General features: G+C 39.4%; 1 protein-coding gene and 1 non-coding gene across 4 annotated transcripts in view; one reads left to right on the forward strand and one right to left on the reverse strand.

Annotated features, from left to right (window-relative positions):
• Positions 1-3,869: 3,869 nt before the first annotated feature.
• sema3h (sema domain, immunoglobulin domain (Ig), short basic domain, secreted, (semaphorin) 3H) overlaps positions 3,870-17,764 on the forward strand; it is an 89,097-nt gene continuing 75,202 nt past the window's right edge. The window contains exons 1-2 of one of the 3 annotated variants that reach the window (XM_051949772.1): positions 3,870-4,096; positions 4,309-4,444. In XM_051949772.1, coding sequence (XP_051805732.1) covers positions 4,333-4,444 — 112 coding nt within the window. In that variant the 5' untranslated portion in view covers positions 3,870-4,096; positions 4,309-4,332. Of the gene's footprint in view, positions 4,445-17,764 lie in introns of all 3 variants that reach the window. The other 2 variants (XM_022206318.2, XM_022206319.2) reach the window with 2 other exon arrangements.
• On the reverse strand, positions 7,519-7,591 carry trnar-ccu (transfer RNA arginine (anticodon CCU)). Its single transcript has one exon. It is a non-coding gene; the product is annotated as a tRNA-Arg (tRNA).

Consider the following 17,764-nt stretch of genomic DNA (forward strand, 5'->3'; position numbering starts at 1 on the left):
CATCTCCAACAAAATAAGGCCTGTTTTGTACATTGAAACCTATTATAGGAAATTTTTATTGACTCAAGTTTGGAGAAATGGTTCAAGCTAATGGTCAATTATGAATCTAACTGGTTATGCATCAATTACGAAAACCTCTTCAGTAATATATTTTTTTTTGCTCCATGTCATCTGTTTTCTAGACACAGGCTTATTCTTTCCGTAATTATTTGCGCTTAAAGGCCACAATAATTTAAAAAGTCCAAGGTTTGTTTGTCTTTATATCACTTACATTAGTTTGTCAGTCATTATTACCATGTATGCTGTGAATTAGTGACAATATTGTTCATGTCAGCTTAAAAAGGCAGCATAAAGCAAACAGAACAACATGATGACAATTAGTGCTCATTAACTGCTGCATTCACACTCACTTCATCAAACCCCGGGAATTTGCATGAGTAAATGGAGGTGCGTGTGCGGTTTTTAGAGAATAGCAACGGTGAGATCTGGAGACAAGTAACAATGGCCTGAACAACAGGAGCTCAGATGCTAATTGACAAATTGACGTCACATGTCAAAGAGAAATCAGAGGCTTTTTGTTTGAGCTAAGGGGTGGGTCGTTAGTTGTAATTAACAAGCTGACTGATCAGGTAATATTGGCAATAAGCCTTTAATTATTCTGTCTGAGTGGCAGGTTTAGCAGTGCCCAGTATAATAGTTGAAACAGGAGCTTTAGGTGACAAAGGTGGATGTTACATTTGGAATTTTTACACTGAAAGCACTGTTCTTGATCTACGATTCTTGTCTTTTCCATCTTTTCTTCTCAGATGTGATGCAAACTGAAACTTCAGCAAGATGGACCCCCTGAAGAAGAGCCTCTATCTTACTGTTAGGAGCTGATGTATGGGATAATCCTAACGGGTAAAGTGCAAGCTTGATTAGAGACTTGACAACTTGCAATTCTTAGTTATCAGCTGATTACAGCAAATAAGGCGACAAATGGTGACTCATTGACTCATATGTTGAAGTGTTTCCTGCTTTATTATTGCAGTCATGTTATTGAAAAATGCCAAAATTATCACGTCATGCCAAACTTTTGCACTTTACAATCAGTTGTTCCTAATTTGTAGAATCTTCACAGTTTTTCTACAATAACAAAGCAAATATTACATTTTGTAGAACCTGAAAAAATTTTTGTGTAGATTTTCAGCCATACAGGTCATGGTAATCCTCTTACCTGACAGTTGAAACATCTTCAGAAACAAAAAAAGAGAAGTCCAGTTTTTAACCAAAGCTCTTAGGATTACCTGAATAATTCCAATTTTAGCATTTCTGGATATTGAACACACAAAATATCAGATTATCTGCATCAAAATAGACTTTTTTGAAGCCCATTTTGCAATTTTCTTATTGCCAGCTGGTAAAACAAAAGCGATTTGAACATTTACATCTGCAGTTTTGAACTCATATTTCTCTACTGCATAGGATTAGTGTGTTTTCTGTCATCTAAAGTTAGTGTCTGCAGTGATAACCAAAAAAGTAAAGAAATCTGTGAACAAAGTCACAGTACTACCTGCACTACTGTACTGCAGCTACGAGTCTTATGCAGTAAGACAGTGACTTCTCTCACCACTAGTTGCACTACTGTTGCAAAAATAATGGATGTGCTGCTCAGGCAAAACTACACCGCCTTAAGGGGATTATTGATCTCCACTGAGCTGCAGTGAAGGTTTTTCCCTCCAATACTGTCAACAGAATGATTTCATGTTAATTATCAAGACATGAAGCTTTAGGAGCATTTCACTCAAGGTCAGCAGCTCACAGTTAGACCACAGGAAGTGTGTAAAACCTCGGAGACACTTTTTCCTTCTCGTCACTAATTAGATAATTAACAAGCAGGTTTGACAATGGTTTGCCTTCAGTCAATTGAAAGCCGTACATGGTCGTGTAAACAGCAGGTTAGAGGACGTCTAATCATCTAATTAAACTGCTGGGTCATTTAAAAAAACCTGCACTAATTATACAATAGCAAACAAGCATGCTGGATAAATCATTTACGAATCAGAAAATCCTCGGAGGGAGCGTGTACTTGTTCATTTGCACGCAACCTAAATTCATTATTTATCCCAGAGAATGAATAAATTGTCCCCGCTAGCCTGTGATTGAACTTGAGCTTGTGAAAAATTCAGCCTGTGCTGCTGTAGCCAGTATCTAATGAAATAACAGAGCGAAGGAAGGAAGGCAGAAAGGCTTTAATGATTGGATTTGGGTTAGTTAGGAGTGGAAACGGAGAAAATAATGAGAAAGTGGAAAGGAAGGAAGAGAGTTTTCCGGAGAAAGCAGGACAAGTTTAGAATTGATCAATTGATTGTACTCATTACTTTTAATACACTTCCTGGCTTGTCCCCTGATCATAACTCCTGACTTACTCTGAGAATTTTCTGCTGGGCAACTAAACTTGGATCTTATAAAATCTTAAAAATGCCGCTGAAAACCTGGTTTCACTCAACGGCTGAAACTCATAAATGTGCATGTCTTGGCACCTTATTAGTCAGTTTTTTTTTTTTCACATTTTGCAACCTGATCCAACTTTTTACTGTGCGCTTGTGTTGTTTTATTGTTCTGCATGCATTTTTTTTAAAGTTCTAAAAACAAAAGAAGTGAAGGAGTAAAAAGGAAGTGATTGGTGTGAATGAACATGAAACAATGATTTGTCTTTCTCATTTCCACTTTTACTCCATTTTCTTGTAACACTGAATAGACAAGTGCAACACTGCCTTATTCGTTAGGCTACTCGGGTTTTTTTTCGTTATTATTATTTTTTTAACCTGTTCCATTGTCTGACATTGTGACAAATATAGACACTGGCTTTAAACAGCACAACTGGTTGCTGAAGTCACTGGCAGACAGACATTTGAAGAAATTATAATCTCTAAAGCAATATAAATTGTGTGTATTTTACACCATGTATGAGTGTTATTCACTTTACCTGTCAGTGGTTTTAACATGCTGACTAATTGGTGTATTTGTGTATGTTGGCGAGTTTGGTACAGTGAAAAAGAAGGACAAATTTGGGATTGATCAATTCATTATTGGTAATTTTTTTTCTTATTTTTAGACCTGCACCTCGATCCAACTTTTTACAGTGAGCTTGTGTTGTTTTATTGTTTTGTGTGCCTTTTTGTGAAGCCCCAGTGCAAAAAGAGTGAAGGAGAAAAAAGGGAGTGTGAGGCGTGTGAATTAAGATAACTCCACTTTAGCTTGATTTTCTTGAAGCTGTATACAAATTGTGAGTATTTTACACCGTATTTGTGTGTTATTCTCTTTACCTGTCAGTGGTTTTTGCGTTGTGGCTAATCTGTGTTTCTGTGTGTGCTGGAAGGAGTGGAAATTGAATTGAGGGGAAAAAAAAGAGAAAGTGGACAGGAGGAGAGTTTGGTACAACGGAAGAAAGAAGGAAAAGTTCCAATTGATTATTATTAGTCAGATTTTTCTTATTTTTAGACTTGATCCAACTTTTGTTTTATTGTGAACTTGTCTTGTTTTATTGCTTTACGTGCTTTATAATCTTGTTTTTTATTCTGTATGTTTTTGTTCCTTTTCATCTCTGGATCTACTGTTGCTTCACTTTCTCTCTTTTTGTTGTCTTTGAGCTTATGTTGATTTTCTTTATTTAACACTTGTGCTGTAAAGGTGCTAAACAAATGTACTTACTTTCCTTTCTAAAGCTCCAGTGCAAGAAAGAAAATGAGAGAATGAGTAAAGAGGGCGTGAGAGAGGTGTGAATTAACTTGAAAAGATGAACTGTCTCCCTCTTTTACACTTCCACTTGGTTTACCCGGTGAACAGGCGAGTGCATTTATGTGTGTGTGTTTGCAGGGTGGCCACAAGGATCTGGAATCTTTATCCCTCCGCCTTCCAGAGAGAGAGAGAGAGAGTAAGAGCGAGAGACATAGAGATGCATAGATAAAGAGGGAGCAAGAGAGCACATGCAGAGAGGAGCTGGGACGAGAGACAGAGCAGAACAGAGCTGTCAAGCTGCGAGGAGGCAGCAGAGAGGCGACTTTGTCTTGGAATACATTTTCCCCTCCATCTCCTACATATCAACTCACAAACGGTAAAGTGTGTGTTTGCTGCTCTTTACAAGAAGCAGTGAATTGTTCCAAGGATCTGTCTGGACTCAATCACGGCTGACACACTTGGACTGTTGAAGAGTGTTTGGATTCAGCATCTTGGACTCTGAAAGGATTCAAATTGTGTGTGTGTGTGTGTGTTTTTCAACACTTCTTGCACCTGAGATTGCTGTGTTTTGCTGGCGGCGTTTGGCAGGTTTGAACTCTTGCTAAGTGTGTGATGAGGAGGAGGATGTGTTGGCCGGTGACGGCAGTGCTGCTGGTCCACCTCGGGGCCACATTAACAGGAGCATGGAGAGCATCTCAGCCAAGGCTGCAGTTCTCACACTCTGGTAAGAAGCAACACGTCCTTTTTTTAAAATCACTTGTTTTTCAATTTTAATTTGCAGGTGAATCATACGCTCCTTCTCATTTTTTGTTTTCTTCTATTAATGCCCACACACTTAAGTTATGCAATACATGGACAAATTATGCCTTTCAAGTCATCTACCTGTCGAGATCTTCCTTTGTTTGTGTTTTGTTCCATCTGTTTTAACAACGTGTGGTGAATTATCTTCTATCCGTTCACTTTTGGTGTGTCGTTTTCATCCCATGCCCACCTTCACTTTCTCCTTTCACTGTGAGAGAGAGTTTTATATCTAAATTACATATTCAGCATTTGAAATAGGTAGAGATGCATTCCAGTAAAACCTTTCTATGTGTACTTTTTGTCCATTGTTTCTACATTATGCTCATGAAAGTTGCTCAAACAAAGAGGCGTCACTGTGAAACCATAAGAAAATAAAGTCAGGTGGTGAGACAGGTTGCAAACAAGCCAAAAGTTCACAGTATCTGAACCCATTTATTTAGTGAGTGTACCTGGATAATCTATTATTGTTCAGAAAAATGGTGTTTCAAATACAACTTCTGAAAGCGCAGAAGGTTGAGTTGAACCAGTCGACCAGCCAAGATTCTGTGATGTTTACTCCTGACAGTTTAGGCAATCATTTTAGTGTTTATCCACATTTTCTTTGGCAAAAATTCCCTGGCTTGAAAATATCAGCTCCGATGTAATCAATATTAACAGCAACTCTTTCCAAAGCAGAATGCATGCAAGCAACCCGAACTGTAAATAGGAAACTGTTTTATTGCCCTTTTCCTCTAGAAATGAAATCTTTTGCCAACATCTTTGAAACAATTTGGCATTTTAATTTCACACCCAAACACATCCCTCCCTGTCATAAATTGACTTCTTGACAGCACAGCCAACCCCCCCTCAGGATTTGGAAAACTGTCAGTGTCTGTTAGTTTCAGTTGTGGCTAACAAAGAAATAATTATCAGATGGCAGAAATCCCAGATCCAGATTGTCACCAAATTAATTATTCTTTGGCCGAAGTCCAATGTGCTCGTCATAGTGAAGACTTCACTATGACGAGCACATCATAGTGCAGAAAACCTGCAGACAGATGACAGCCTCCTCATGCATTGGTGTAAGGTGTATTTCATGCTTTTTCTTTTACATCCCTGTGCAGCATAAACATAAGCTATGAAATTGTGCTGAACAGAAAGGCTATTAACAGGTTGATGCATGGTTGAACTGGAGTTATCAGCAGGTGATAGTTGGTTTTAACCTTGTGGGAGCAGTAGCAGTTGGGTGGGGTTTGCCTCACTGGTGAATACAAGGATTTCAACTTGGTGCATATGTGCCGAACGGAGCAGGACTTAACACTTTGACCCATGTTGTGTGTTTGAGTATAAGAAACGTGACGGTCGAAAGCAATGAGAAAGCAAAGATCTGCGTCTTGTAATTAAAACAGGATTTGGGGATTTGATGGTTGGCCCTCTTAGCTGTATTTATGGCGAATCCCCTTAAATTAAAAGGATTTTTTAAGGCATTCAGGCCTTTAGTTACAGCGAGGTAAACTTAACTCCCTTTAATTGTGTTTACCAGAGCTGTCATAGAATAAGAAACCAACTGATTACACATTCTTACATAAGCCGGCCGAAACTCTAAAGGCAGTAGATATGATAAGGCTGGAAACCGATAATGACCTAGAAAGTACAGAGAGAAGGGAGAAGGAAAACCTTGTCAGATTCTCCCAGGTGGGATTTTTGCTCTAATGAAATGTGAAAATGTGAAGAGCTGCCAAAGTAGCTTTGTGTGTCTGTGGGCACAAACTAACTACATGTGCTTGTGTGTCCTTGAGTGTATTCATGTGTGTGGTTGCATGAGCTTGGGTGTGAAGTGTACAAAAAGTGTTTGCACGTTTGAGGTAAAAGCTGTTGCATATGCACTTAAATAGAGCTGCTTCATTTCCAGGATCTCTGCCCACTTCGCTCTTTGTTGTATATTCTGCTGAGGCAAATCCTCGTGTCTTTGAACAGCTGAGGTTTCTGTGTATTTCATATCTACAACGGGCCAGTATACCCGCCACTGGAAAAAAGAACAAAACATAAGTGTGATGTGTGTTGGGATTGTGACAGGCTTCATGTCCATCATCATGTTTGTGTGAATGCTCTTTCTCCCTCTCTGTGGGAGCTCCATACTGTGGTCATTTCCCTTCTCAGCAACGCAGAGGTTTTCCTCAGACGCAGGGAGGAGTTTTTTTTTTTTTGTCATGGAATTGCTGTAATTAGAAAAGGATTTCAGCTCCACTTAAACACTTTAACTCTGAGGTTGTTTGGCAGGTCACAGACACTGCATACATAGACCGCTAGTTGAAAAAAAAAACAGTCAAGTTCATTTAAAGGATTTCACTGGTGTTTCACCCCGTCATTGAAGTAAATTTGCTGCTATGAGGAGAAAACCGAACACTTCCAGGTGATTTAACCGTGAGTTCTTGCAGTAAAATTATGACAGAAACAAAGATGAAAGCATGGAACCATTTGGGAAACTGCTAGCCAAATTATACCAAATTAAGATCAGTAATCCGATTTACGTGTTAATATACTGTATAATATTTAACAGGAGACAATTTATAGGGGAAAACTGAGTAGAAAAAAGATCTGAGAGCTGTAATAGTGTTGTTTCACTCATGCTAGCAATCATTCTGTTAAACGATGACCTTTTTTAAAAAATGTATGACATTGAAAGAAACTCATTGCACATTACAGTGTATATAATTTTTTTAGATTTTGTATTGCTGAGAAACTGTGTTAACCATTGCATGGCTGAAACATATTCAAAACTACACAGAAGTAGAGTTGATATCAGTAAAGCTTAAAGTAGGACTCTCTCTATATAGAAAACCTTACAGGATGCCAAATGTAATCTGAAAGACTTCTTAGCAAACTGTGTGGAGTTATTAACCACTAGATTACCTCTCTAACTCATGTCTTTAGAGCCACCTAGCTGCTGTAAACCACCACTTGCAGAAAATGAAGCTCTAGGATAAGAAGTTTCCACTCTACTATGTTACTGTGAGACACCCCAGATGGGACTTGAACCCACAATCCCTGGCATAGGAGGCCAGTGCCTTATCCATTAGGCCACTGGAGCTTTTTTTTTTGGACTAATTTACTTGACCTACAAAGAATTTCACTGCCAGGCTACAAGTGGCATAAATAAACATTGGCTTTAACCAACACATTTTGCCAAAACCTTGGCTTCAAGGAGAACCACTGCCAAGAAAAACATGTTAGCAAAGGATAGTTTCAATCCATCAACCATTTCGACTCTGCTGTGGGAAGCTACAATAGGACTTGAACCTACAATCCCTGGCTTAGTAGGACAAGATAGATAGATAGATAGATAGATTAAACCTTTATTGATCCTGCAATGGGCTGCACAGTGGGGTTGTGGTTAGCACTTTCACCTTACAGCAAAACGATCCCTGGTTCGTGTCCCGGCTTTCCCGGGATCTTTCTGCATGGAGTTTGCATATTCTCCTTGTGCATGCGTGGGTTTTCTCTGGGTACACCGGCTTCTTCTCACAGTCCAAAAATATGCTGAGGTTAATTGATTACTCTAAATTACCCGTAGGTGTGAATGTGAGTGTGATTGTTTGTCTATATATGTAGCCCTGCGACAGACCGGCGACCTCTCCAGGGTGTCCCCTTCCTTCACCCGAGTCAGCTGAGATAGGCTCCAACACCCCCCGTGATCCTAGTGAGGATAAAGCAGTGTATAGAGAATGGATGGATGATCCTGCAATGGCTGCACAGTGATGTGGTGGTTAACACTTTCGCCTTACAGCTAGATGATCCCCGGTTTGCGTCCCGGCCTTTCTGGGATCTTTCTTCACGGAGTTTGCATGTTCTCCCTGTTCATGCGTAGGTTCTCTCTGGGCACTCCAGCTTCCTCCCACAGTCCAAAAATATGCTGATGTTAATTGATTATTCTAAATTGCCCGTAGGTTTGAATTCGAATGTGATTGTTTGTCTGTATATATAGACTGGTGACCTGTCCAGGAAGTCCCCTGCCTTTGCCCCAAGTCAGCTGGGATAGACTCCAGTGACCCTAATGAGGATTTAGCAGTGTATAAATAATGGATAGATGGATCCTGCATTTATTCATTGGGCTTGGAGCAGTTTAGTCAGTGTAAAGAAGAACATGAACAACAGGGAGTAAACATGGTAATGCAAAGCACTGGAACCACTTGCAGTGATGTAATGAAGAAACAATGCTAATGCTAGCCGAAAATGTGACTAAATAACACCGTGGCCATCTGACGTCACTGGCAGTGATAAATAGACAAAAAAAGAGGCAGGGACAATGAAGATGCAAAACACATGAAAGTTGTAATATCTAAACTTATAGAAGCACCAGTTACAGACCAAAAAAAAAAATTGTACTGACTGTTATTCTTCTTGTGGTGGCCTTGAAATCAGCCATGACAGCCAACATGAATTTTGTGGTCTCTGAAGTATCTCAGTTTGAAAACACAAAAACACAATTATAGCAAGAGTAGGCAAACAAACATGCCATGTGGGCCAATCAGAACCCTGACAAAGGGTACTAGGTTCTGATAGGCTGTGAACAACAACACAGTGGAAAAGGAGGTTGGTGTTAGCCAGATTACCACTGGCACTTTGCACAGTATCACTTCATTTAATTAGAAGAGGTAGCACCTCTACATGGCTCAGGGACCATCACACACCCCAGTTGAGACTTGGACCCACAATCCCTGGCATAGGAGGCCAGTACCTTATCCATTAGGCCACTGGGACTTTTTTTTTTTTTTGAGTGGTTTAGTTAACCCACAAAGAATTTCACTTTATGGAAGCAAGTAGTATATTTAAATGTCGACTTTAACCAGCACAGATTGCACCGCCATAGAAGAGCTGTTAGCAGAAGATGGTTTCAATCCATCGACCGCTGGGTTACGGGCCCAGCACGCTTCCGCTGCACCACTCTGCTGTATAAAGCTGTAATGGGACTTGAACTGACAATCCCTGACTAGGACACACGATAACAGCATGTATAACATGATTTAGGCGCTAACAAGAGTAGGCCAAGCAAACACACCATGTGACGCAATCCGATGCCTGACAAAAGGTACTAGAATCTGGTGGGCTATGAACAATATCACAGTTTGGAAGGGGGAAATCATATGTATGAGCTGATTCTCATGCATCTGTTCCACAACATGCTGTTTACATCAATGCGAAACATGACTTTGGCCACATCTGTCTTTGCACAAAATTTGTCTTGTGTATTCAAAGGAGATAACACTGAATAATCTTAATGTCACAAGCCAAGAACTGTTTCCCCTGTCTACACTGTGAGCTGAGTTTGTCAATATTTTCATCCTTGCAATAAGTCCCTTTACAATAGCCTTGCAGAGGATGATTTCAAACCCCTCAGTTGTACTTTCACTGCAGTGAAACATCCCAGATGGGGCTCAAAGCCACAATCCCCAGCTTAGGAGGCCAGCACCTTATCCATTGGGCCACTGGGGCTTGTTCTCAACCATATTAGTTGACATACAAAGAATTTCATTACAAGGAAACAAGTGGCATAAATAAACTCTGGCTTTAATCACCACAGGTTGCCAAAACAGTGTCTTAAAGGGGAACCACTGCCAAGATAAAGATGTTAGCAGAGGACAGTTTCAATCCATTGACCTCTGGGTTATGGGCCCAGCACACTTCCACTGCACCACTCTGCTGTGGGAAGCTGTAATAGGACCTGAACCTGCAATCCTTGGCTTAGACAGACAATGACATTCATTCAGCTTGGGACAGTTTAGTCAGTGACAAGAGGAACATGAACAACAGAGAGTAAACATGGTCATGCAAAGGACTGAAAGCACTTGCAGTGATGTAATGAAGCAACAATGCTAATGCTGGCTGAAAATGTGGCTGAATAACACCGTCGTCATCTGATGTCACTGGCAGTGATAAATAGACAAAAAACAGCAGGAGGGGACAACGAAGATGCAAAACATATGAAAGTTGTCACCACCTTGCAGAGGGTCATTTTGAACCACTAGGTTGCACTTGAACCTTGAATCCACAGTCTCTGGCTTAGGAGGCCACTGCCTCATTCATTAGGCCACTGGGGCTTTTTTTTGGCAGTTTAGTTAACCTAATAAGAACTTCATTACAAGGAAACAACATGACATATAGAAATATTGGTATGGACCAACACAGGTTGCTAAAACAGTGTCTTTAAGGGGAACCACTAGAAGAGTAGGCAAATGAACATGCCATCTGGCCAATCAGAAACCTGGCAAAAGGTACTAGGTTCAGGTGGGCTACCAACAATGACACAGTGGGGGAGGGGGGATTCTGATGCCACTATTTCACAACTGTTAGCAAGGTTAGCACTGGCGGGCCTTTGCACAATTTAGTTAAAGAAATCAACAGGTTTAGAGACCAACTCATGCCCCAGATTGAACTCAAACCCACAATTTAGGGCTTAGGACACTACTGCCTTATCATTAGGTCACTGGGGCCTTCTTTCACAGTTTTGTTAACATACAAAGAATTTTACCACAGAACAATAATGCCAAAGAAGAAGATATAATATCTAGAACAGTACAATCTATGTGTTTTTTTTACACCAGTCAGATTTATTTATGTATTGTTCACCTCACCTGTCGATCTTTTCAATGTCGTGACTGATCTGTGAAGTCATGCAAGGGTTTACTAGCAAGGTATGTTGAGCCGAAAATAAGAGTTTTCAGTGTCACAAAGATGGTAACTGATGCTGCAGAGGAGGTTTTGTTCAGAGTTTGGGATTTAAATCAGTTGTAAGATGCTCCACCTTTTCATTGATTCTTTCAATATTCTCTATGACCAATACAGACTATCAGATGAAGGAATACATCATATCTGTTGGGCTGTATGTTAATAATTCCACTGAATGAAGCCATGCAGTTACAGTTGCACAAACTACATGTGTCGTGTTGCTATGGGAACCTTCATGCATTCTGTTGGTGATCCAGATATGCATAAACAAGTCTTTCTGCTTGCTTCTTGTTTGCTGCCAGGACCATGTCATGCTGCTGTTAATGCAGTTGTTAGAACATATTAGTCTATGTGTGACTATCATAGAGCATAAACAACTGATAACACTGTTTACTTTGATTTGAGCAAAAACTAAAGTGATCCTTCGTTAGAGGACAGTATCACACCTAAATGTACTTCTTCAATATGATGTTTAAATGTATGAAGTTTCAAGATTAGGAGCTCTAATGTGTAACTATGCCATGCTACAGTCAGCTATGTTGAGAGCACACTGAGCGATAAATAAAATATATTAACTTGTATAATCAACTGTTTTGTATCTGCTTTCCTCTCTGGCATCCGTTGCAGTAACAGTGCTTTATCCTGTAATACATTTTTGCATTCTTCATAGTCCTCTACAAACCTATTCCTTTTGGCTGAAGTTTGTACAGAAGAAGAGTCAAATGACATGTCAAACACCTCTTTCATAGGAGTAAACTGTGTTAAACCTGGGCTAAGTTTAAAACCACCCTATAGTCCCTGGTGGCTATGCTGACATGAAAGATAATTTAAGCATAATTAGTAATGTTTGGAGATAAAACATGATCAAGATTCAAACTTGGCATATATAATGTTTGTTCTCTGTGATGCAAAATTGCTGATGTAGCTTTTCAAGCCACAACAATGTCTCATATTGCCCCCACCAAGACAAAGATGCGAGCAAAGATGCTGTTACAAACTGCAACCCCTGACTTAGGACAATGTCTCATCCTTTAGGCTTAGGGCAGTTTAGTCAGTGTAAAGATGAACATACAGCAGAAGGGAGCAAACACGAATGCAAAACACTGAAAAGATGAGACAAAAGCAATGATGCAATGATGCAACAATGCTAATGGTGGCTGAATAACACAGTGGGCACTGAGGTCACTGGCAGCGATAAAGAGGAAGAAAAACAAAGGGAGGAGGAGACAAAGAAGATGCAAAACATATGGAAGTTGTAATATCCAAAGTACAAACACCAGTTGCATTGCTGACCTTTCAAAGCCATGACAGCTTACGTGAATTTTGTGGTCTCCAGAGTTTCTCCGTCTGAAAACACATTTAAAGTGCTGTCAAGAGTAGGAGGAATCATATGTGTGGTGTTATTAGGATGCTTTTCTTCCTCAATATCATGTTTACATGTATATGAAAAACACACCAATAGCACTGTTCGCAAAGTTGGCCCAATGCTATTTTGGCCACATCTGTCCTTTCACAAATTGCCTCATTTAATCAAATGGCACAGTCTTAATATCACAAGCTATAAAGTCTGTGTTCCCCAACTACTTTACAGAAGTATGTACACATATCCCAGTTGCAGGGACTATAACACACCCCAAATGGGACTCGACCCCACAATCCCTGGCTTGGGAGGGGAGTGCCTTATCCATTAAGCCACTGGGGCTTTTTTTGTGACAAGTTTAGTTAACCTACAAAGAATTTCACTACAAGGAAACAATGTGCACTATATAAACATTGCCTTGAATCAACACAGATTGCTAAAACAGCTTCTTTAGGGGGGAACCAATGCCAAGAAAAAAATGTGAGCAGAGGATGGTTTCAATCCATCAACCTCTGGGTTATGGGCCCAGCACACTGCCTCTGCACCACTCTGCTGTGGTAAACTACAGTGGGATTGGAAAAAAAACCTGAAATACTGTTCCAAACGTTGTCTGAGCGATTATTTTACATGGAAATAGCATCAGATTCACTGCACAGCATTTTATTTTATTTGTCTGTTGAGTTTATCAGGCAATATTGCAACTATAAGAGTAATAGATTAGAAGCCTGGGAATATCTCTGAAGTGAGAGCAGGTTAACATGCAGTCTTAATGGACTCCATTTTGGTCACTATTTCAGACTCGTTCCATTGTGTGACAACACAGACAGAAAAATATGTACATGACTTCAGCTTTATTTTGAATTTGGCAGTATTAAAATACGTATCAGTGAGCACAGAGAGCGGAAGAGAAGCAAACAGATGTAAACAGCTGCTGAGTATAGGTTGTACAGAAACCTGGCCAGTTCTTCAGAATTGGTTTAAAATGGAAGTTTACACCATTTCTCAATGTCTCTCAGCTTTACAATTTCTTGCACATTAGATTCAAAACATGCTAGCACTAAGGCTTTTCCTATTGTTGTAGTGACAGTGCAATTAAATAAAAGTAATCCACTGAATCTTCAGTTTCTCAGATGCTGTAAGTTTCTAAAGATTCTTATGTTCACTCTTGTAGCCAACATTTGATGAGCTTTAAGACATTTTAGATTTAGCAGAAGTAGGATTATGAAAAGTTTGAATCGGTTCATGAACTCGACTGTAGCAATTCAGTGAATTTCTTATACAAAAACAAGCATTCACTGTCCAGGTTCTATGTAGTCACTTGATAAAATGGTTAAATAATAGTTGTGTAAGGGCTGGAGGAATGGAAGTAGTAAGACTTTTCTCTTTCTATAGCTTCAATTTTACACCTTCGAGTTTAGAAAACATACAGGACACAATTAAGATGTATTTTCACCATATGGGACCTTTAAGAACTGTTTGCTTGTCAGCGAGGGAGGTCCCGTCAGTGTCGTAGAGATTTCTTCTGAATGGTGAAATGTAATCAGACTGACTGACCAGACACCTTCTTATGTCTGAAAAATCCCCAGCTTTAAATACTTAAATACATTCCTGATTGCCTCCTAAGCCCCAACCCTACCTCTTAACGACTAAATTATCCTCAAACCTCTGGGCTAATACTAAACTGTAATGAGTCCATTATCCCAAGCTGGTCAGTGAATGGTAGTGTGATTTTCTTGGTGATAGATGGCAGTTAGAGATACCATATCACTGCTGAAGACACTCACACAGAAGAGACATTTTCTTGCAAGACTTCGGGTGAACTACTGCACACACACTACTGCTATATTCTTGAATTCAGCTGCAGAAAACAGAAGAACATGAAGGGAAACTGCAGTTACATGCACACACATAAAGTATATTGATTTTTAAACACAAACACAGATGCTTGTGTTTGTAAAAATGCAACAAAGACAAGCTCCTAAACATACCTATGATGAGTAGAACCATGCAAACACCCTTACTGTTCCATCAGCACCACCTTTAAACTGTCACATTGAAATATAAAGGATCATCACCACAGTAAAAGTCCGTAAACGCTTTAGAGGAGCAGTGGTTAGTTTATTAACTCCGTTTGAATCTTTTAACTCACAAAGAGGCTGAGTCATGTTTTATTCACACTGGCATTCACTTCAATGAATTGGTTTGCCATAGACATTTAATGTTATTCAGTCACCGGAGAATTGAGGAATTAAATCGTATGAGTTTGTTTGCTGTGAGTGGAGACAGTGGCTTTGATAATTCACCCTTATACTGCTGATTGCCTGTGATAGTTGTAATCCAGGCGTTTAAACTCGTCCTGCTGCTGCCTTCTGGACAAATGCCAAAATTGTAATGCAAATGAGTCGTTTTCAATTGCGTGCTATTAGCATGTAAATTGCTTGGTTATTATGCATGGTAGATTAGTTCATCAGCGTCCAGATGCATGTTTGCCCATGTGCTTGTTTGCAAAATTCAATTTACGTTTCTTCAGAGGGAGAAAAAATGTGCTGCACGATTACAAGCAGTTGGAATATGTCTTGAAATATTTTTTCTTTTCTTGCATGATTTTTATGAAGGACAAAGCCAAGGTGGTGCCCACTGGTGAAATACAAGCAGCTGCTTAGTTGTGCAGTCTAAGATTCACGCAAACCAGCTGCTCATTTGACTGTTGCTGGCCTCGTATGAATGCAGATAGATTGTAAAAAAGTAAACCTACAGACGACCTGAAACATATCGGCCTTACCAAGATAATTCATTGGCTTTAATCCTGCTGTGTGGATTTTATTTGAATCTGCAGATATTTACTGCTGCTTTCTGGCATGCTCTAGCCTCTAACATTACACTTTAGCTTCTTCTACGAAAAAGCTCTTTTCACTGAGCAATTCTACCTAAAATCATTAAAGATCAAATCATGAGAATGAGGAAATAATTGTCAGTAGCAAGTAAGCAGCAGTCACTTTGTTGCATTGTGTTTCGTGTATGTATCTAGCTTCAGCTGTTAGATTACTGTCAAACTAATTCATTACGTTTTGGACAATACGTTGCTGAAAATAAAAATGTATTTTTTAGATTTTAACCATCATAACTCCAAGCAGTTTCTGGGCATTTTCACAGAAACCTTGTTTTAAAAAATGAGTCTGTCATTACAAATGTCTGTATTGTAAACATCCACTTTTAAGTCTCTGAACCTCAAGTAGATGAGTCACTAATGGCTTCTTCATTGCACCAAAGATTGGAGAATTTTTTGCTTTTTTACAAAATCATATGTTTGCAAACAGTTTAATTTTTAAATGAGACGTAGAATAAAGTGATGTTGATGAAATGTCAAAATTTTAAGCTCAGTTTTCCAACAAAACTATATCCATCTCATGATTCGTTCAAGGACCATATGAAAGTTGAAAATAAGATGATTCTTTTTTTTTTAAAGTTTCTATGTTCGATAAATGTTGCAACATTGTAAACTTTTTAAAAACATGTCATCCTTTTCAAACTTGTCAGTGAGATTTGTGGTTCAGAGGGTTAAACAAAATAAAAATCGAGATTTTTTCATCTGTACAGTATCCCAGTAACATAGCATTAAGGTTCTCTGGTTTAGCTGCTGTGATCATACAGCATTTAGAATAATACATAAAACTATAGTCTTAGTGCTAACAGATAAAGGGTTAATAGTAAGCCCCAGTTTGGTTTTATTCCATTGCGAATGTTGAATTGGCAAGTTAAGATGAGAAATCTAGTTCCTGTATGTGTATATGCATAAAGGTATTCTTGTGCCTGCTGTATATGACTCATCTTCCTTCTCTTTCTCCAGCCTCACCTTTCTCTTCGCTGCGTGTACCAATAAAGCACAAAAGCTTCAGAGCGATATTAAAAATCAAGCGATATTTCATTATTCATTTATTCTTTCAGATCTGTTTCTATGTAGGCCACTGCTTTCCAGGCTCTGGGCTGAGCTGATGTTGCTGAGATGTGGATTTCACTGGGACGATTATCTGGCACAGAATCAGGATACTCTCTATTATTAATTTTAATGGAACCGGTCCCCAGCGGTGAAGGACTACCGTTGCTTGTCCCTACTGAAGTCAAACGGCCGCAGCTTGCTCATACAACACTTCAGAAAAGACTCAGCTAAGGCGGCCTTTCTTCTCTGGAAGAAATCCTTAATTTGCCGGTTGTTTGCAGGCTAATGTGGCCAAATATAAAGTACAGCTATAACCCTGGTACTTGAAAATCCTCCTCTGCTGTTTAAACTTTGTTAAATGTTCTTGCAATCAAACTTAAACCCTGACTAAGACATAAAAAACCCTCAGTGCTTGAAGGTTTTCTCCTCTTTCTGGACAGACACAGGGAAAAGGAGTCTAATTACACTCTTGCTTTGGCAACAACAACCCCTGACAAAAGTGGACATACTGTAAATATACCCTCCAGAGGTTTCTGGTGTTAATATCAGACACTATCTTTAGCCCGAAGCCTGTAATTAAGCAAAAAGCCCCAAGCTTCATATTTCTTCTATTTCCCTGAAGTATTAATTTGCTCCAATCTGACCTAATCTAAAGCTGAGCTTCTTACCTACTATGCAGCGGTTCTTGTTGCGCGTCAGCATTTATTTCCAATAAAACAGGAGTGAAACTCGTATAATTCATTTACAAGTGGCCAGGGAAGTTAACTTTACTCTTCTGTTCACTGTAAATCAGAAAAAAGTTGCCCACATGGTTTAATGAACCCACACTGTAGAGGACGTGTATCATTTATGTCATGAATAGGAAAAGTTTTAGTAACCTTAATTTGAGTGTCTGGTATTTTTTCTATTTCTGAGTGTGGTGCAGGGGTGTATTTCTCACAGCATTCCTTTCACTTCAGGGAATTTAATCCACAAAGACACACTTGACTCGATTGCCAACTAGAAGCTGGAGACAGATGGGATCAAGACAAACTTTGGCCATTAGTTTACCTCATTATCTTCGGGCGAGCTGGAGACGCAGGATACGAGGGTGTGTATAGATGCTGCAGATACTCAGAGGTTTATTTGGTTGCTAGAACTCTTTATTTGTGTTTAGCTTAAAGTTATCTCATCTTAAGACTTTTGTCTTTGGAGGAAATGTGTCAGTTTCATGGTCCCGAGTGCTCCCCTTTTTCTCGCAT

Source organism: Acanthochromis polyacanthus, chromosome 6 (genome assembly GCF_021347895.1).
Source record: "Acanthochromis polyacanthus isolate Apoly-LR-REF ecotype Palm Island chromosome 6, KAUST_Apoly_ChrSc, whole genome shotgun sequence".
NCBI classification, from domain to species: Eukaryota; Metazoa; Chordata; class Actinopteri; family Pomacentridae; genus Acanthochromis; species Acanthochromis polyacanthus.